The following is a 22,564-nucleotide window of genomic DNA, read 5'->3' as shown; positions in this document are numbered from 1 at the left end:
TTGCGGAAAAGAATTTGAGCTTTACAAATTCAGAAAATATTGTTCATCCAATGACTTTTATATCGGTGTTTTTATTTTAATAACATGTACTTCGATATTGTCAGAAAGGCATGGTACATTGGCACATTAAAAAATGCAACACCCACATCCGGTGTAGATAAAATCATTCACTACAAAAACAATATCTTTTTAAGAAAACATTTTTTATGACCATTCCTATTCAGGTCAAAGAATACGAAAACAATAAATTAATCGAAATTAATACACTGCAAATAGAAACCATATGACAAGCTAAACTACGTGCAGTAATCGTTACATAGCAGCGACGGATCCACTATTAGAAATACATGTATACTTTGTGAATTGACCATACGTGTAACAGTTAATAATATATAAATAGTGCCTGTTTGGGAGGGTAACAGTTGAAATTGACACCCCGAGAAAACCATTGTCAACCGACGCGAAGCGGAGGTTGACAATGGTTTTCGAGGGGTGTCAATTTCAACTGTTACCCTCCCAAACAGGCACTATTTATTTTGTTATACTGAATGTCTTAATATTAAAGAAAACTTTACTGCTTTTCATTTCTTTTAATAATTGATCAACAATAAACTTCAACAAATTCATATTTTGAATATTTTGTAAATAATAAATTAAACAGTTCAACAATGATTTAAAATGTTCAACAATAAAATACATTGTATTGAAATTGGAATTCAGATCATTTTGGAGTTTGGAGTTGATTTAAAATTGTTCAACAATAAATTATTGAAATTGGAGTTCAGTTCATTTTGGAGTTCATTTTTGAGCGTAGAAATTGAAATTAACAGTGGAGTTATTTATACGTGGACAAACTAATGGTGGCATCATGTTTGAACTCTGAGCTTTCAAAACATTGACTGCTTGTTGCTGCTGTACAACAAAACTGCTTGATGAGGACGAGATTTCATCAAATGTTGTGTCATTAAAAATTGCATCAAGATCCTCTTGTGTTAGACTTGAAATTGAATTTTCTTGATCGATGTGGGATTCCGTAGGATTCTTATTTACAGTTCCCAAAGCTGAGCTAAGACAATCCGACATTTGCCTTTTCTTTGGCTCGTTAAGTCGACATGCATAGCTTCTAATTGATGATTCATTTTTGTGTCCCGAAGCACGCATAATGTGTCTTGCCTCTATCCCTGCTTCATCCATAGCTGTTATAGCTGTTGCACGAATTGAATGGTTAGTATATATGCGAGACAACTTGGCTTTCTTGGAAATTTCAGACATAAGGGAAGCTAGAGTGTTTTTTCCTAATGGAGATCTGCAGAACCATGTAGTACTTTCTTCTGAAAAAGCCTCTAATGGACGCTGCCATAACGCATCTAATTTCTTGTGAAGTTTTGACAAATACTTTTTAAATGAATTCACGGGGCACATGCTTCCTAATTGTGGCTGTGCATACATTCTTCCTTCTCCAATTGTTTCATTGGGTGCTGCATTGGATCTGAAATTTATGTACATGTATTAACAATCATTGAAATCATTATACATTAAATGTGTTTTAATAACATAATAATAAATCATTTATTCTTCCTTTTACAAAATGTAATAAATAATCTTTACCCGTGATTTTTGTCAGCTTCATCAATTGCCTGGAACACATATTCTCTTCCAATTGCATCAGTTTCAATTCCAAACGTTTCCTTAGTCATTTTCCGAAGGTTCTCCCGACCTCGTCTGCATAGGTAGAACATTAGATCAAACCAGACTTTGCTTTGTAATCCACAAGGTGTGTTAACATTGAATACAATGGTCTCAGAATTAAACAGTTTATTTAGATCCTCTGTAGAAATGGCTGGTTTATGGTCCACAGATCCGAAACCCTTCTTTTTCATGTCCGTGATGGCTGCCTTGAAAACTACTTTTGATTCGTGGAATTCTGAGCCATGAATGTCAATTTTGCAATTGTCTTTTAAATATTTAGAAAGACCATATTTGATGCTGTTCAATGAACTCACTTTTAGGTTCGTTCCTGATTTTGTCCTAATGGAAACATAAAAAAGTCGCAGATTCTCGTTGAGTTCTTGCTTGGATAGACCCTCGAAATCCCCGCTTCCTCTTTTTTCAATCAGGAAGGTTCGGAATAGACTAACAGACCTGTTAATAGTACGTTTAGTACTAACAGAGTCTTTCTCGTCCAACAATTTAGCAATATGTGACTCTTCCACATTTGCGAACATGATTTTCCTTCGTGAAAGTTCGTCTAAGTTGTCGTTTGTTTTCTTTAATCAATCATACTCAGGCGCACGCTTTAATGAACTCTTTATTTATTCGCATTACTTCAAACGCATAACTGACTTCTTTAGGAATGACGTGAATTCTACGGCGAACCGTACGCGCATAATTTACACGCATGTAATATTTTTTAATATTACCCGTTGCTAAGTGCGTTGCTAACGCTGAGGGTAATATAAAATATTATTAACTGCGTCTAAACCAATCAGATTTCAGTATTTAACATGAAAGTATAACAACATATCATATGTTTGGTATGTATTTGATTGACCTATTGGAGTTTTTTCTGTTTTCGTGAAACAACAGTTGCTCATATATTCTCAGTGATTTATTGCTCTATTGCAATTATTGCTCTTCTGCAATTAGTTTAGTTTTTGAAATATAGAGGATATGTAGAATGGATGATATATCTATAACATTATTATTGCACAGCATGCAATCTACTTATTAGCATAAGTCACTTTTCCCTTTATCATCACCTTTCCTACAATTAGAGAAAAAATCAATAATCCAACTAAAATGAAACATATTTACAAAGACTGCGCAAAGTTCAAGTTTACAATACCTTTGCTTTTGATTATTTCCTTTTTATTTAATCGCGTGTATTTTTGCTCATGAATTGACATCAAACTTTATTTGTTTATATGAAATTAAATGCCAAACTTTGTTTTATATTATTATATTGAGATTTCCTTACTGTTATTGATTGAAAGACAACGGTTAAGTTTGTTAAACATTATAAATCAAGAGGCCAATAGGTCTTAACGGTCTCCTGAGTACCATAGTAAGGCTATGGTTCTCAGTTGACCGTTAAATTTTATTAGCCCATACCATACACAAAATTGTGGAGAAGTCTCTAAATGCATTTAATTGAGTTTCATTATGGAGTAAAAAATCATAATATTGTTATGACAACCACTTCCCTGCCTGAATTGACTCGTAATCATAGAGACTTACAGCTCGTAATTGAGTGTTTGACCTACTACTGAAAAGGTGTACCGCTTTTAAAGAGAATATTTTCCCATGTACAAAAATGTTACCTACCGAGATAGGTTTTATGTTTATAGTTTTCTTTAGATGAACTAAAACAAGGTGGCTAGGATACTACTTATTTCTTTACTATTTACCAGTCTACTTGTTTATTTTTAGAAAGTTTTAAAAATGTTTTTGTTCTAAATGATGAAATAGCTGCAATATTATTTTAATCAATCAACTTCTTAATTAAATTATATTTTGATGATTAATTACTAAATAAGAACAAGCGAAGAAGATAACTTCATTATGAAGAAGGAAGGGAAGACAACTCCATTAACTGTTATTATTCTCTTCACTGAACTTTCAAATGCTTTCAAAATATTTTATCGATAACTTTGTTATACTGGTTCATTATTGTTTTTAATACCCGCACTTTCTAAAGAAAGTTCGGGTATATTGTTGTTACCCTGTTCCGTCCGTCCGTCCGTCTGTCTGTCACGTTTTACTTTCTCAAACTGCTCTTACATCTTATAAACCAGCAAACTAAACTCTCGGAGTTTCATGTTGTTTTGTAAAAAGGTTTCAATAATTCTCTGTTAGTCCTTGGGGTCAAATATTTGGTAAGAAATGACGTTTTTTTCACAAAAAAACCTTCTTCCTCGAACTCCTCCTACATTTTCAACAATAGACAAATCATCTCTTGGAATATGTTTTAGGGTATCCTATAGATGCGCAATAAGGTTTCGGAATTTTACTATTGATATACATGAATTTTCAGGCGGGGGGGGGGGTCTCATCCCCTCACTCCCACCCCTTCTCTAAATCTGTGCACACGATGATGTACATGTAGGCACACAGAAGCAAATCTAAAACCGGCAATCGCCACGGGGAGGGGGCATAATTTAATTTTTAATTTTGGTTTGTAATAATCATACTGACCATTATACTTTCTATGACATGAAATGTTAAGATTATTGATTAACTGAAAATTCACCACAAACAGTTCAACCCCAAATTGCACATAAAGAACTGCTCATGTATATTATCATATGGGAAGGGATCTCATCCTTCGGTTATGAAAATTATAATTTTTAAATGTATTACCAGAGCTTGCATGTGGCCTTCATTTTTAATTAAACTGGTACAAAACGGTGTTATTTAGGGGCAAATACGTGGTGCGGGTATTACTGTCTAATGACAGCATCTAGTTTAAATATGTGAATTAACTCATTTCTTTCATTGAAATTTCTAAGCAGAGTAAATAAAAAGACACATACATACCCCCTCTCCCAGCCATAACCCTTTCCTTACATGCAGTTGACAAAATATATTATTAAAAATGACAGTATAAGTTTGTTTTTTTTTAAATACGACATTATACGCATCATCACTATATGGCCATATTGCCCCCCCCCCCCCCCCATCCCTAAGACCCCTGACCCAGTGGCCATAAATTTTACAATTAAGGTAGAGGAGTTCGTGGACATCATAAGCATGCATTCAATTATTCCCCACATGTGTGGAAGTAAAGGAGAATATTTTCTAAAATTTAATACACTTTCACTATAAAGCGAAATTGGTCCCGCCCTAGGGCCTAAACCATGTTTAAGGGGTCATGAATTTCACAATTTAGGTAGAGGAGTTGGTGGACATTGTAACCACGCATTCAGTTTTATTGAAATATATATTGGAGAGGAAGATTTTCCAAGATATAATACATTTATCAATATGACCAAAGTGGCCCAACTCTAGAGCATTAATCCCAGACCCAAGGGCCATGAATTTCACAATATGGGTAGAGGACTTCCTGAAAATCATAACCATGCATTCAGTTTTTTCCTCACATGTGTGGCAGTAGAAAAGATGATTTTTTAAAATTAGGCATTTTTGCATATATTGCCCTGTGCATGGCTCCCAGGGGTGGTAGAGCCCTAAATTTCACAATTCAGATTTTCCTACCATAGATATGCTTCAAACCAAAAAAGGTGACATTTGGCGTTGTAGTTTTCAGGAATATGTTAAAAATGTAAGAGTGTTAAAGCAAAACGCACTACGCACGACGCACGAGGACGGACGAAGACCAATTACAATAGGTCACCTGAGTGAGTTAGGTCACCTAAAAATAAAGGGCTAATTAAAATATATCAATTTTTGGGGGTTTTCCATGATTCAATTTGAATCAGTTATACATGCAATGCTCTTCCTGACAAACCTATCGCTAGGCAATATGATTATACATATAGCAATGCAGTTACACAAATTACATCAAAGCAGTTCAAATTACATGTATGCATTCTATATATTTATGCATGTATTATTTTCTGTTCCGGAAGATAAAAACTGCTTTTGATAATTATGTCCTGGTTCTGGTACAAACAACAATCTATGATTTCACAAAAATTTGAAATGTGCGTATCCGTCCGTGTCTGCAGTCATCTTAAAATATTCCTTAATTATCTATGAATTCAGAAGAAACATACCCTCCCCCCAAATAAAGAGAGAGAGAGAGAGAGAGAGAGAGAGAGAGAGAGAGAGAAATCAAGAAAATGATTTAGGATTTAGTCATAGTGCTGGTGTTTTACATATATACACCATATACAATAAACGGAAAAAACACCCCAAAAAATGGTATTTCGAATTCTTGAATTTAAGATCCTAAATATGGTCACGGGGTGACAACACACAAAGCGAAATTGATTCAACATAACTTGTGGTGATCATGAGAAGTTATCCTTATTCTTATCACCACACAACGTCAGTGTCTTAATATCTGACCGGCATAATAAAATACGAATAACCCCCTCTCTCTGCCTCGTTCAAAATGGATTTCTGACCATTTTCAAATTTTCCATTTTTCATAAAATTCATTCCTGTTTTGTAAAATATACGGGGAAATAAGGGACAATATTAATAAAATATATGATATAACAAAATCTAAAAAAAAAAAAAACACAAAAAATTGTTGTTTGTATTTAATCAGGATTTTGAACTGAGGTAACTCTCTCCCCCCCCCCCCCCCCCCCCCGACTCTTTGAACTAAATCGGTTTTCTTAGAAATATGACAAAAATGCTCAGTTAATATATACATTTTTGAATATATTTAGAAATAACTTTGAAACCTCTCATTAGATATATGTTGTTTCCGGGAAACGTCCATCATATGATGTATGGTATTGACAATTTATGTCATTATGTCACTGAACACGATTCATATAATTCAAACCCCTGCATCGATTGATATGAGAAAACTTAAATATTTTCAATCGACCAGTATTAAATCGAACTAACAATATACGTTCATTAAAAGACTAACACTCTTATATAAATAATAAGAGACGACAATGGTTTGTAATTTTAAGGTATAGAATGTTTATTTTTCGTTAATTTATATAACCGTTAAGGTAGGAGCAAATCAAAGAAATACTAGCAATTGTGCAGATTATGAATTGGTCTCAAAATAAGTAAGCGTACATTGTATTTTTTCCTCTAAAAATAAACTAAATCAACTCGTGGCAAACATTTTTTTTTAATTCCAGACGTATTATTATCAAAACAAGAGAAATTAACTTGAACGGATGTTTATACCTATGTGAAATTATGATATTTTTATTTTATTCGGAAATTCTCGAAGATTGTCTTCTGATAGTTTATTACCTGTAGAATGCATCCCTCAGTTTATTCATATTCGTTTAATCAAATTAATACAAGAAGCCCATTGGCCACATTGCTCACCTGAGCAACAATAGACATGAAAAATCGGTTAAAAAATGAAGTCATTGTACAAAATATATGGACAGTGTGGTAAATTATATGTAGATCCTGTAAAAATAAAATTCCATTCTTTTCCCCGGGATATCCTTATGTTTATAATTAAGTCCCTTTTCTAACAGGATGATTTTAAAGTCATATCACATGTTTAGCATTGCAACCCTACAATCGGGGATCATGGTTTGAACAATATTAAATCTACCTTACAAGAGGATGTTCCACAAAAGTTTCAGCTTTTCTAGAAAAATCAGTTTTTGAAAGAAACCAACAATTTTTCAATTATTCTAAATTATCTCTCCTTTAAAAATGGTGTGGCCTTTAATTTGAAGAAACTTGCATTTCGTTCACCCAATGATACTTTCTACTAACTTTTATTGAAATAAGCCAAGTGGTTTTGGAGAAAAAGATAAAAATGTGAAAAGTTTACAACAATGGCAGTGCCAACGACGACGAACAAATTTAAATCAGAAAAGCCCATTTGAGCCTTCGGCCCAGGCGAGCTAAAAGTATGTTGAACATATTCTTATACTATTCAAATCTTCACACCATACAGAGAGTGATTGGAATATAAAGCCTTTGAAAAAGACAAAATTGACAATACAAATTAAACGGCTTTACAATGCAAGTGTTTTAAATGAATTGGACAAGAGCGGTGTACCAAACATTTTGGATCTCAGAATGATGCATTCCCACCAGCAGTTAATGTGACATGTAACTAGAATGGAATGTCCGTGGATCAGTGTTATTGTGACCTATTTTTTCTTGCACTCGGGAATTCCTTGTTTATGAGTTTGAACAATATGTGTGCTACATAAATGAGCACACAAGGTGCTTTGCTCAGCATCCTGACTTTTAAAAAGTGTCTTAGTCCTGTTATTCTTCTGACAGCATAAACAGAACTGGTGTACATATCATCAAAATCTTATCTATCAAAAAAGATAAAAGCAAATCATAAAAATTTCCAGGGCATTTAAATAAAAAGTAACGGTAAGAAACTGAAAATGAAACTGAAACTGAAAACTCAAAGAAAATGAAATTACATTTTTATATTAATTCAAATTGAAATCTACAAACAGCATTTTATTTATGTAAACACTGACTGCCACATCTCCGTACAAACATCTGGAATGCGATGGTCTCATATTTCACAAATTAATTCATCTATTCATTTGTTGCACAAATATATAGTTATCTGAGGTTCATTTATAGAAATGTACTGAATCCTTGTCTTCTCATGACAGTACACAAAATTTTTCTTCACTTCAAGGCTTATTTTTCTTCGTAATTTTTATCAACTCTGAACACAAACACTGGCCTAGTTCCAACAATGACCCAGTCACCAGCAGCAATGTGGCTTATCTACGCCAGAGAACAGATGCATGCTGGGGAATAATGGATTAACTCCATAAACCTTTCACTGAGAGTGTTAAATTGATAAAATCTCTTGATAGAAATAAACAAAAAGGTAACAGACCTCATTTTTAAGTTTCAAGAGGCTTTTAAAATTTATTAAGTAACAATTAATTTTTTCATGATCACTTCCTTTAATGTCTTATGTTTTCAAAATTTGTAAAATTGATTCAAATCAAATCATATGCAAACCAGACAACGGGGGTGTAGGGGTGGTGGGGGCTGCTTTAAAATAATATTATTATACAATCTGTTTTCAGTTTCAGTATGAAGGCAATGACCTCCGTCCTCTCGGAATGGGCGCCATATCTACAACAGGAAAAAAAATTGTTTTTAAAATGATTAGATATCATGCTACATGTAGTACGAAATCTTAATTTCACCGGTTTTTTAACTCATTTAATTCAAAATTAGTTTTAATCATCATTCTTAGCAAAGTTGTTAAAACTTTCAGATTAGCATATTAGATCTATCACTCTTTAAATGACATTATAATTATTGTAAATCGATACTCTGAAATATAAGACAAAATATTTTACAAACTCACCTTTCACTAAAATGTAATCAAAGTGTTTTCTAGCTTAGTCTTTTTCTTTATGGGGTTGTCGTGTGTAAGCAAACATTGAACCGACCAATCCAGCCATTTTCGGAAATGATTTGCAAAGTTCTTCAATATTGTTCATATCATTAATTAATGGCAAAATAAAATCTATCCTTGAAACACTGAATAAGAAAACATAATAGTTTTTTCATTACCAATGTTTTTTTGAGAATCCATTTCAGCTTTTAATTCAATATCCTTGTTGTCTTCAATTCAGATATTGAAAAAATCTTCAATGTTTCTTTAATTCATAGAATTCCTGTATAGTAATAGCCAACTCAGCAAGCACTACATTTCTCCTCCAATATTCTTTCTTACTATAATTGAACAAAAAATTTGCAACTGCGGTCAAATCTCTGACGTCGGTTGAGGGAACGCCCAGCCAACCTATCCGTAGACAATTGTCCATGGCAAGCATGTTTGAAGACATGTTCCATTCTTTTTTAAATCGTTTTAGTTACGTTTGATCCCATCCTAGCGTCATACATCCTTGATAATATTACTCGAGATGCTCTTTGTTTAATTTCAGTTAAAGCGGACAAAAATAAATCTAAGAAGTTTAAAGACGTATGTCTTAGTCCTATTTCTGTTATCAAAAGGCTCTGTTCAAATCTCTCTTAGAGGACATCAAGCGATGAATCATAGAAACCCATCTTAGCCAACACTTTTGCTGTTCCTAATGATAAAGGACCACATAAGTCATAGAATTCTTTCCTATTTTTCTTTCCGGTAAATTTTTCGCATTTGAAAGAACTCATTTGATTAAAATTGACCCGTGTGCATATACATGTTTCTCAGCAACAATTTGAATCGCATTGGATGGAAAAAGACGAACATACTCAACTGAAGTGCATAGCACATTGATGTCCTTTTCATCAAGACAATCGATGAGATTATTTTCAACCATAAAATAATTTGGAAGGAACCTTGATTTTAAACATGATATAAATTAGTCTAAACATACAGGAGACATCCGCTGAAATTTGTTTCCCAACAACGAAAGGACACTTCTTCACAGGTCATCAAAAAGACGGACTTTAAATATTTTGTTTTGTAAGGTGGAGTAGGTGTGATGTTCTCAAGAAGTACTTTGATGACAAAAACACCATGAAGCTGTAACACTGTAAGGCTTCTAAACATGGTGTGCTCAGCCATGGAAAAATCAAAATGCCACTCAATTTCTGGGCATGCGCTTTTTGGGTGTGATCTTGGAATTAAAGTACCTCCTAATTGAGATATAGAACTAAGAAGAAACTGCGAAGGGAAATTTGACCTATTTCTGCCCCCTTCCCATTGACGATGAAAAGGAAAGGTCGAACAAAGAACACCCATACAATGAATTGTATCGTCATCTCCCAGTTTCAATAACGATGGTAAATGATCGGGTACTTTCAATGCTTTTTGGTATCTATTTGGATCAAATTGTTCGGAGTCACATCGTTTACGACATGCATTTGGCGAAAACAGACTGAGTCTATAAAACCCTGAATACGTTTCAGAACAATCAACGTATAATAGTTCTGAATTGTGAGTCTGTTGTACAGATGAATTCGGAAAATTTGCTAATTTCTCCATTACCAAAACAACGATTCTAATGATTTCTGATTTTGGTTTCTGGTTGCTATGAATGTGTTTAAGCGATACAACGCTTTCATCGCCTTGGGTTCCTAGAAAATGAAAAAGTACGTCATCAACTCAATTAACTGGTCGAATTACAGAATTCGAGATTCTCTTGTAAAACATGCGAAACGGAAATACATGTTTTACGATAAATATAAAATGATGTAATGGTAATCCTGAAACAGGACCAATATTTAATTCTTCCTTAATTAACGCCTTTTGTGATTCTGTAAAATACAAACAATAAACATTAGAACAATAAATGAAAGAAAAAAAATGAATTGTACAGTAAATTATATTTAATAACTTAAAGATAAATACATGCCTTCTGTTTCTTCTTGCTGCAGGTCTCGTCCGTTATAAGAAAAAAATATGCACTGAGAATTGGTATCTTCAAGATTTTTTCTTTCTTCATGAAAAGAAAAATATTGAATTACCAATTGAATATCGTTGACCAAATGATACTTGGAGAATTGCTTCTTATCCACCGATGCAAATTTATTTTCTTAAAGTTGTGTTCTTTCTTCGGACGATTTATCGGTGTTGGTCGCTAGCATACGGAATATTTGAGCCCCTATAAGATATTTATTATTCCTTGAAATTTAACAATCTTTAAATTAACTCAAGCCATGTTCCAAATAATACACAAAGACTTTTTTTACTGTAAAGTATTTCTGCAAGCCATTGCAAAGGACGAAGACTAAAATAATGGGACTCTCCTATGAGGCCAAGATTAATGTGGAATTTTGTTGTCACTGAGGTAGGTTGTTCTGTGGCAATATCGATACGTTTGGTACGTATGTACTTAAAATTATAGATACTGATATGAAGAAGATATACATCAGCCAATGCTTGCAAGAGGATATGATCGCCAAATTCGCCTGGTTTTTTCATCCTTTTGAGATAATGTGTCCATGTTTCTCCGGATACAAATGAAGCGACTTGTACTCCATACTTGGATGAATAGTTTTCTAGGTGTCTGACAAGGTGCAAAACAGTGTTATTTAAGCTTTACAACATACAGTTATAATCTCGAATGATTTGAAAAAAAAATATTTGATATGCAAAATACTTTAAAAGAGAGCCGTAAGAAATTGAAAAAATGTGGGTTTTCATGTTTAACATTTTGAAATTTTCCATGTTTAACTTTAATACTTTATTATTAGAATTGACTGGATGGAATTTTCATATATATGTTATCATTTCCTTCTTAGTGTAATTTAAATAGAGTAAGTTGATGCATTTGAGAGTTATCTGAAGTATGAAGGAAGTTCATGGAATACTTGTGAACATTTTGGATAGAATAATTGAGATGATTTTATCACAATATACTTGAACTTTGGAACTAATAAAGAGGGATAACGATTTTACTAATAGAGCGCTAATGAGAAGATCAGACATAAACATAATATCATCTAATATAACAAATGATGCCAACCATCTTGCCAGGTTTTAAGATTCCTATTTGCCGTCAATGATATTAATAAGATCTGCAAGTTTTGTGAGTGATGCATGCAGAAATGGCGAGTTTGCAAACAAAAGTTACAGATTTGAATATCTGAACTTTGATTGATTAAAATTTAAAAAAAAAAATTCTAAAATGTTCCAAAGTTGTTCTTTTTTTGTTATGTTATATTTTTTTTTTATTTTTATCAATGTCAAAGCACTTAAAGCACATATAGGCATAGATTAAGAACATAATTTCTGAATTCATTTTTTTGTTATAAGCACATTATAACAGAAAAAAATTACCTAAACAAATATTATACAAATATGTATATACATGTATACATATAATGTACATACATTCGTACCATGTAAACATAAGCATGTATAACATTATTGTATATATAAGTGCAACGAGACTGGGGTTTATGAAGAGGATAGATAAAGAAAGGGGGATGAGTAAATGGGGTGTGGGGAGGGATAGTGTATATGGTTTTATGTATGTGCTGAAAAAAACTTTTGTACAAATATATGTCTTAAAATATTATTACATAATGTTCCATTTTTATAATAATAGACAATTATAATGTCTAAATCATCTTATGGGTTTTCAAATATATGTTGATCTTGTTTTATGTTATCAAAAAAGTCTCTATCTTCGGAATCGATTTCACTTTGATTTCATGAAGTAATGGCTCCTTTTCAGTTCCAGTTAAACTATTGCCAAAAATAGGTAATCTTTCGATCTAACACTTTCGGATGTTTTTATATCTCCAGAATGTATGAGGTTCAAGTCTTTGTAATTCTTTTTCAATCATCTGTGCAGTATTCACCAGCGACATTATATTATTGATTGTAACTTACGATAATGAGGAATAGATGATATGGTTTCTTGTCTTAAACCTCCACAGAGAAACACTTCCTCCTAAATACGTCGATTAAGTGCCAACTTACAAATTCTCAACATTGAGGAAATCTAAATAAAGCTTTATAAGGAACGAAAAACAATTACCTATAAAATCTGTTTGATCGATTAGAGAAATAAAGTACTTTGCACACATATCTTGTCTAAACGTATTTTTAAAAGAAAGTCGAGGTTTTGCAAGCATTAATTAACGAAAATAAATCAAAATTGAGGATCATATATTAAGAATGATCCATGTGAACAACACTGGTGTTAACAACCTTATGATTGCACCCAATAACATATTAGATTTAATTTGTTTTCTTTTGTATCAAATCTTCATAAGTATTTTTATCACTTTTTAAATTAATTATTTCTTATCTGTTTCAGCAAAAATATATATTCACTAGCTAATACGTTGACATATTAGTTTGACCTTACTATGGTTTATTTGTACAAGGACTATTACTTACGCTGGTTACCTCAGGTAAATGTCATCGATCGATTGGCTAAACATTCCTCTGATCAAGATGATCATGTCACAATATTACTTATCAGGTTTGTTACAGAATAACTTCAGAAATATAACAGGTTGATCAGTCTTAAAGACGCCGAAGCGAAGTGGTGATGTCATGTTTATGAAAGATATCTGTCCAGTTTAACCATAGCTCTTTACAATAAACATGTATAAACACATCAGGCGTAAATACTATCGGAATCTCGGCTAAATGAACATCTTATTACGTTATCATTTACAATGAAATCTGATAACGTTTTTAAAAAAAGACAAATAAAATCAAACATTTCATTTACAATTCAACTGTGTATGCAGAGATAAAGGTCAAGATCTAGTAAATAAAAATGCCTACAGGTTTAGGAAATTCAAGATATAAATTCTTTTGATGATGCTTCATAATAATGTCTTTGCTTCATAGGGTGTATCGGGGCTTAATGGTTTGGTGAACACAATGAAAAATATTGTTTTAAACAACCATTTCAATGAAATACGAAGGATTAAAGTAACAAATCTCGGAGGGTTTTTATTTTTTTATTTTTGACTAATGAAATATATTTAGAATGCCTACAGTCTCTCAAATCACGGCATTAGACAAGCTCGTGACCTTCTCTTTAAAATACTATCAAATTGAATATGGGTACCGGGATTACTTTTCCCGTGATTATACGTCATAATGGTTCTAGCACCAAAAGGACACTCTGGAATCATTTACTGGATCTTGACCTTAAAGAAATTTAAGTTAATTTAAACTTTAATACCTTTACAAGCAGGATTCAGCAACCTTAATGAGGCCTAGCTCAAATATTTCAAAAGCCAAAAACCTTTCGTCACCTCTGATAAGTGAGCAAATCATACTAACTTTTTATAGCCTCTGCTTTAAGCTGTTTACAATACTACGCAACAGCGATATTTTAGCCTTTTAACATATGAATTCACAATTTCGCAACTTATTAACGTTACATATAATGTTTATTTTGGAAAAAAGCACAATAGAAAAGAACGGTATAACTTTGCATAAGAATGAATAGGAGTGCAATGTAATGCGCACTTAAACTGTACTCGGTCTCGTTAAATTTTAGACCGAATGTTTAAAAAATTATACTTTAAAAATATTTTACATAGAATTTTTTAAGAAAAAGTAAGTAAAGGGGGGGGGGGGTAACTATAAATTATTTTTACTGTGCATTCCTTATTTTCATTTTTATTTATTTTTTCAAGGCACACAATTGTTGATTCGTCGCGTACTCTTAAATGGTTTTTTTTTAAATAATTTACAATGAAGCATACATAATCAGAATGTTTACCGTAGTAATCTTATCTTAATTGCTATGTCTTTGTTGACTGTTCAATTCCACAATAGAATACAAACACCGCCAAAATGTGTGCTCCTCGGTGATTTTGCTTACAAAATTGTGAACTCATATGATATATAGTTCTTATCTACATTATTATGCAGGTTGAAGAGGTATCTAAGATAAGTTTACGTTTATTTCATGCATTTGACATTTATAACATATACATATATGAAGAAGATTTTGATTGCCGGGTGTTTTAAAGTGTTGTATAGTGCCTTTTTACAATAGCCATCTCCCCCCCAACCCCCACCCCAGAAAAATGGCTATATAGGTTTTCCTCTGGAAAAATTACTACACAGTAGTTTTCCTCCAAGGGAAGCTGGCTACATGTATATAGGAGCAATTCTCCCTTAGCCAGGTTTCTACCCACGGAAGACCTATCGTATAGTAGTCCTTACCTTTTTCTTCCATCCCAGTTATGATTCTGGTGCCGGACAATAATTTGCAATATCTGAGATAACTATGTTTACTTGTAATGAAAACCATCTCCATAAATATTTAGCAACTTTAATTTTTTCTTTCTTTTTTTTGGCAATTTTTGACTAGACTATTGTTTGGGGTGTACCATTTGATGGAAAGGTAAATGAGTCAAAGATAGCCAAAATAATCACCTCCTTTATCCCAATTCATCCATTCATTTGAGGTAAAAAAAAAAAACTGTAAAAACTACATGATGCTTTTTTAACGTTTGCTCCCTACTTTTGGATAGCAGGCGACTGGGTCCTATGATAGGACAAGAAAATGCAGAAGGTTTGGTCGTCATGATGGTGGGGGGGGGGGGGGGTTAAGCAAGGGTACTGGATACATTTAATTATATAATAAAAAGAATATTATAAAAAACACTCCATATTAACAATTTGTAGGCAAGTAATACATGTAATTACTTTAACAACTACAATTTTTGCTTGAAATACGCATATTAGTCATATGAGTAAAAAAGGGTCTTTAAAACGTGAAATAAGACCGTTATATGCTTCTCAATATTCACTGTAAGCTATTTGTAATAAAGTTTGTAAATTTACTATTTTAAAAATATTGCGTTAGCAAATAGAAAACACAATTCGTGTTACACATGATATAAAAATTCTCAGCACTTATTAAGAACAATTTTTTAATGAAGATTATAGAATTAAAATACTTTTGATTTCATAGTCTTGTGATGTATAGTAAAATAACGTATGTCTTTGAAAGCAGCGAAAAACAATAATTGTTATAGAATTCAAAACACCAACCATTACAATGTGTTCTGTGGTAATTTAAATCTAATATTTGTTTTAACTTGGCATGTCAAATTTGGCCATTTGTAAATGATGTTTACTTTCAGTAAACAGTTGTTTACTCTCAATGTTTCTCCATAAAAGACTAAGGGCTTGTTCGCGTTTAGCACACATTTAATAATCTAGTATAGAAAAATATGTGCAAAACGGGAATATGTCAAGGAAAGATAAATACCTATTGTGGAATCGTTAGATTTCGTAGTGGCTCAATTTTTCGTGGAATTTTACCACGAATTAACATCCTCCACAAATAAATAAATTAAGGTTATAAAGTCATAGTAGGTATAAGAAAATACACAAAATTACGTCACCACGAACCTTTAAAATTTCAGCAATCCACGAAAATTAGCCCTCACGAATTTAAATGATTCCACAGAAATCGCAGTGGGTGCAGATTGAGGGGAGATTTCCATTGATGACAGACGTTACACACCTTTCAAGTGAATCGGTTGAAAGATAATGTGATGAAGGGCCGATGGGGAGACGAAAAGGATCGCAAAATATTCTCACCGTATCGAATGAGTTTTAAGCGTTGTGTATTCTTAGCTAGAGGGTATACATTTTTTAAAATACGAAAAATACACAACCTCAAGTGCTTGTGACTAAGCTCCTTATAGAGTACATATGAAAAAAGTCCATGTAAATCTTAGATAAAATACCGACTAAATATGAATCATATTTTGAGAATTATGAGGTAATAATATAGGTATAGGGCGTGGTCAAATTAAATGCAACCATATGGGCTTTGTGATGGATTTGACCTCGCTCCGACCAAAATCATTACCTATAATATTCAAAGAATGATTCTTTATTCCTTATATTTATATTATTGTCAGCAACTTTACGATTAAATATGAGACTATTGACATTAATTATTAAGTGATTTTTCATTTCTTTTAATAATGGAAACCCCGCTTGAGCCCCGACAATTTATTGAATTGATTGGACTTTATCATACAAAATCGATTCGTAGTTTTATCACATTCTATAAGTTAACATATTGATTTTTATCAAAGACAATTCACACCTATTTTTCTGCACTAAATTATCAAATGTGTGCAAAACGGGTACACACCGAGAACAGGTTTGTCGGGGAAAAACACTTACGAATAACGGACGACATTAGTTTATCTTTTAAAAAGTTTTTAGACATTTTTAATAAATAAATTCAGAACACATTTTTGCACGTGACCGTATAGCATGTATAGCGCCGTCGAGCGGTAGGCGGCCGCTAGCACTTAATATCTATTTGCAAAATATTATCCTCTTCGTATTTGAAACTATCTTTATGAGTTTGAAATGAAACAACAAATAAGTTAAGCAGGTAATTACGGATCAAGGTGCTCGTTAAACTGGCTTTAAATAATCAAATGTTAAAAAAAAATCTATTGTCAAAATGTGCTTCATGCGCTGAATTAAAGTTTTGTTTTAAGATGGTGGGGATATTGTCGTTTGCCGGGGGGGGGGGGTCGGGGAGATCTGATGCATAATTTTGATATTTATATATATTCAATGCTGCATGGTCCGAATTTTTGGATATTACAGTATCATAATACCATTTTACATTAAATATGCTTAAAGTACATGTGGGTAAATATAGGCTAAATATACCGCGGCAATGATTAGAAACACGTGTACAGATTCATTCATAAGATTATTTTCCGCTGGTCAGTAGATACAGAATTCTTAAGAGATGAACTAGGGGTCATGTTTACATCATTAGGGGAATTGTATTGCTGATATATGATAAGAAACACGGAACCGAGTTAGTGGCTAAGGCTTAAATATAAAGTACGATATAAACTGACCACGGTGCGTCGGAGTAAGTGAACGCGTTGTGAGATAAACATATTAGGGTACGGAGGTTGAGGTGGGTAGGTTAGGGCATATAGACGGCGGAGATAGGACTTTTGGATTAGTGGTAAACCGAAGTCTTGTCTGCGTTGTTCTATATTCATGTAAGATCATACAGCAATGCGTTCTATCAGCAATGCGCGCTGATGAACATTAAATAAATAAATTAATATGAACTGTGACAATCTCCCCTGCTAAGGAAAATGGCTCATGACAATTTATACAATAAATCATTGAATCACAATTTATAACAACAACAAACTACACGCAATATGATCAAAGTTACACCTGAAATCAGACTTCATAAAACTGAAATCAAACTGTATGTGACAATCTCCCCTGAATACACTACACAAAATACACAGGAGTTATTTGATGACTCACCCACTCACCATACCTATTTGGTGGCCTAATCTGTCTGGTGGACCTTCGGAGAGTTGGTGATTCTCTTACAGAAGGAGAGTGAACAGACACATTACGATTCATCGTAGAAGGACTGTAAGAATTACCTGCATCTAATATGGATCTAGGAGTACTGGAATAGTTCTGATTTTGAGAATAAATAGAACTAAGGGGTGAATACCTATCAACACCTGGTGCAGCATTTACCCGTCTCTGGGGTATAACATAAACATTACCACCATCAGATGATCCAGAATCTGAATCCTCCGACTCAGACTCAGAACTAGACTGAATAGAAACAACATCATCAACCCTAGAAGATTTGCTTGTGAGGTTCTCTGGTTGTTGACAAGCTTTAGATTGATTACTGTGTTTGGGCAAAGTTGGGCTAGGTTTGCTCTGGTCAGATAATTTGGGAATATAGGAAATGGGGAGTAGCATATTTCTATGCAATGTCTTAGTTTTTTCATTCCCAAACTCTTTCCTAACCTGAAACACTGGGATGTCAGAATTGGGCTGATTTATAACTATATATGTATCTCTGGCCCACTTATCTGCCAGTTTGTTTTTGCCCTTTAAGCCAACATTTCTTATGAGAACACGGTCTCCGACATGTACAGTAGCCTCTCTTACCTTCGAGTCGTAGTGCGATTTATAGCGGTGAGCACTTTTATCTGCTTCACGGGAAGCTATCTTGTATGAGAACTCTAACCGCTTTTGGAGTTTTTTCGCATAGTTGTCATGACTACGAATTTTTTCCGCGTTAAAGTCTAACCCGAGGTAGGCATCGATTGCAAGACGCGGATGCCTGCCAAACATGAGAAAAAATGGCGTATAACCTGTACTATTATGTCTTGTAGCATTGTATGCATGCACAAGAGTACTTACATATGCTTTCCAATCTTCTTTTTGCTTATCTTCTAGAGTACCTAGCATTTTTATTAAAGTTTGGTTGAATCTTTCAACCATCCCGTTACCCATCGGGTGATAGGGCGTCGTTCTTGATTGCTGCACTCCTGCTAATCTGCACAGCTCCTTAATAACATTGCTAGTAAAATTTCTACCTTAGTCACTATGCAACCTGTTTGGAAAGCCATAATGAACTATAAAATTTTCAAACAAAATCTTTGCAGTGGTTTTCGCTGTTTGGTTTCTGGAAGGAAAAGCTTGTGAGTAACGAGTAAAATGATCTGTTATGACCAGGATGTTTTCAAAACCACCCTTACTTTTTTCCAGTGATAAATAATCCATACAAACAAGATCTAATGGTTGATAACTCTCTATAGAAACAAGTTCTGCAGAATTTTTTTCAAGAGTTTTAAACTTAATACAACGTTCACAATTTTTTACTCTTTCTGTGATTTCTCAAAACATTCCTGGCCAGAAAAAACCTTTCTTTCATGAGTTGGATGGTTCTGTCTCGTCCGTGATGACCAAGGTTGGTATGCAGGAGTTTAAATGCTGTTTCTCTGAAATGACTTGGTAAAACCAACTGATTAATCTTTTCATTCTGTAAAATAGCTCTTCTGTACAGTACACCCTTATCTAAAAACAATTTCTCTATCTCTCTCAAATATCTACAAACACCATCTGACTCTGCTTTCAGATCTGACTTTGCAAACCCGTACTGAACAAGCTCAATAACTCTCTTTATTTCCCTATCAAAGGACTGTTCTTTTACCCAGTCAATATTGGAGAAGACACATGAGTTTTCAGAATGAGATTCATTTGGTTCAACAGAAAAAGAATCTGATTTACTTGAAACATCTACCCCTATAAGCATGTTAGTACTTGCAGTCATACATGATGATGGTTCCTCCTCCTCTGAAAGGAATACATTCTCAAAATAAGGGCAACTTTCACGGTCTGCCATATAAGCACTGCAAATGGACTGGATGACCTTGGGACTGACTTCTACTTCCTCTGTTGGTCGTCTAGACAGGCCGTCTGCATCAGCGTTGTTTGTACCCTTCCTGTAGTAGATTGAAAACTGGAAGTTACTGAGGGCTGCTAACCAACGGTGGCCTGTAGCTTCAAGCTTCGCGGTGGTTAAGACATAGGTGAGTGGGTTGTTGTCAGTTACCACATCAAACTTGTTGCCATAGAGATAGTCGTGAAATTTATCGGTGACAGCCCATTTTAGCGCAAGGAATTCTAGCTTATGAGCTGGATAATGTCTTTCACTGTTCCGCAACCCACGACTTGCATAAGCAATTACTCTCTTCTCACCATTCTGTCTCTGGTACAACACAGCACCCAAACCATTACTAGATGCATCTGTGTGAAGGATAAAAGGCTGGTCAAAGTCAGCATAGGCAAGGATAGGTGGTGACATCAATTTCTCTTTGATGCACTCAAACGCCTTGGATTCTTCATCGCCCCATTTCCATGCTATTGCTTTCTTCTTTCCAGACCTACCTTTGTTTGTAGAATGACCCTTCAGTAGATCATTAAGAGGCTTTACAATTTTTGAATAGTCCCGAACATACCTTCTGTAATATCCAGAAAAACCTAAAAATGTTCTAAGAGTCTTGATATTACTGGGAACTGGCCAAGTTGAAATTGCCTTAGTCTTTTCTGAATCTGTCTCTATGCCCTTCTCACTAACTACATGTCCTAAATATGTCACTCTGTCCTTAAAAAATTCACACTTCTTAGCTTTGAGTTTTAAGTTATGCTTTTCAAGTCTCTGAAACACAGCTGTTAGTCGGTCCATATGTTCGTCGAATGTCTGTGAGTAAATCAAAATGTCGTCAAGAAAAACTAAACATTTTGTTAAGTTCAACTCACCCATACAACTTTCCATAATCCTTTGGAATGTGGCTGGGGCATTCGTCAGTCCAAAACCCATTCTATTGCATTCAAAGAGACCTACACCACTTACCGAGAAAGCTGTTTTTTCTCTGTCTTTTTCGTCTATTTCCACTTGCCAGTAGGAGCTTGTGAGATCTAATTTGGTAAAGTACCTGGAACCAACCAACCTGTCAATGGTATCGTCGATGCGTGGGAGGTTGTAAGCATCCTTTACAGTTCTGGAGTTCAGTTTTCTGTAATCAATGCAGAACCTCAAGGTTCCATCCTTTTTCCTCACTAGCACAATATTGGAGGAGTAGGGACTCTTGGAAGGTTGTATGGCTCCCACGTCTAACATCTCCTTAACGTGTTGTCTAACTTCGTCATACATACCTGGGGGAATACGCCGATATGGTTCCTTAAAAGGTGTGTCATCTGTCAATTTAATTTGGTGCCTGAGTAAATCTGTCTTCCCAATATCTGTTGGACCTTCAGAGAAAAGATGTGTCCAACTTGACAGAAACTGTCTTACCTGACTTGCTTGTGCAGCAGTAAGGTTGTCCTCTGAAATCTTAATATCCAAGTCCTGTAGAGATTTCTTAGATTTACTGCTAATACCCAATTCAGAAGAGTCTGGGTTCCAAGTATCAATGACTTTAACCTCATGTAATGCACATAAAAGTGATCTAGGAGGAACATGTACAATGGAAGCAGATATATTATACACTCTAACAGGTATGGCAACAGTATTCTTACACTTGGTAAGGGAAACAACTCTTGGATTAATAACAAGACCACCTGAGAGAGAAGTATTGACTTGTTCAGTCACAGCTGATTCAATGTTTCTGACATTTCTTACTATACATGTACCTCTTATGACTTTGGTTTCATTTGGTGCTATCTGGATGGCATACTTGTTCGTTGTCTTCACTGGCCTTTCATTTTTCAAGCTGTTAAATGCTACTCTCCACTCATCTGGGACATCTTCATCTAATGTCTGTTCATAAGTATTCCTGCAAATACGAATGAAATAAGTTCCTACAATAACAGGCACAATTTTTGAATAATTAGTCTGAGGAACTACAAGAGCAGGTATAGCATAAGATGAGTTACCAAAACAGGGTACACAAATTTCTAACTCTACATGACCACTGTAAGGTAGCAAACTGCCATTGGCACATTGAACATTCAGTCCAAGTTCTGACATATCATGCAAAGTTGGCATTTGGTCCCAACGTGGGCGCCATTGTCACAGGGTCGTTAAATAAATAACGATCAAAGACTTGGATTCGTACTTTGCTTTTATATAATATATGCAAAGAAACCTAGAAAACACAGAAAACACATTCACAACACAACACA

General features: G+C 34.1%; 1 protein-coding gene and 1 pseudogene across 1 annotated transcript; both read right to left on the bottom strand.

Annotated features, from left to right (window-relative positions):
- Positions 1–525: 525 nt before the first annotated feature.
- On the bottom strand, positions 526–2,285 carry LOC128160024 (uncharacterized). The gene is made up of 2 exons (XM_052823271.1): positions 1,609–2,285; positions 526–1,489 (listed from the first exon to the last, which is right to left on the bottom strand). Exons 1-2 carry the CDS (start codon positions 2,223–2,225, stop codon positions 799–801), a joined length of 1,308 nt encoding a protein of 435 aa, XP_052679231.1. The 5' UTR covers positions 2,226–2,285; the 3' UTR covers positions 526–798.
- A 5,850-nt stretch (positions 2,286–8,135) lies between these two features.
- On the bottom strand, positions 8,136–10,777 carry LOC128161500 (uncharacterized; annotated as a pseudogene).
- Positions 10,778–22,564: the final 11,787 nt, after the last annotated feature.

The sequence above is a fragment of the Crassostrea angulata genome, chromosome 8 (genome assembly GCF_025612915.1).
Source record: "Crassostrea angulata isolate pt1a10 chromosome 8, ASM2561291v2, whole genome shotgun sequence".
Classification (NCBI taxonomy): Eukaryota; Metazoa; Mollusca; class Bivalvia; order Ostreida; family Ostreidae; genus Magallana; species Magallana angulata.
This window is presented reverse-complemented; position numbering and strand designations above follow the sequence as displayed.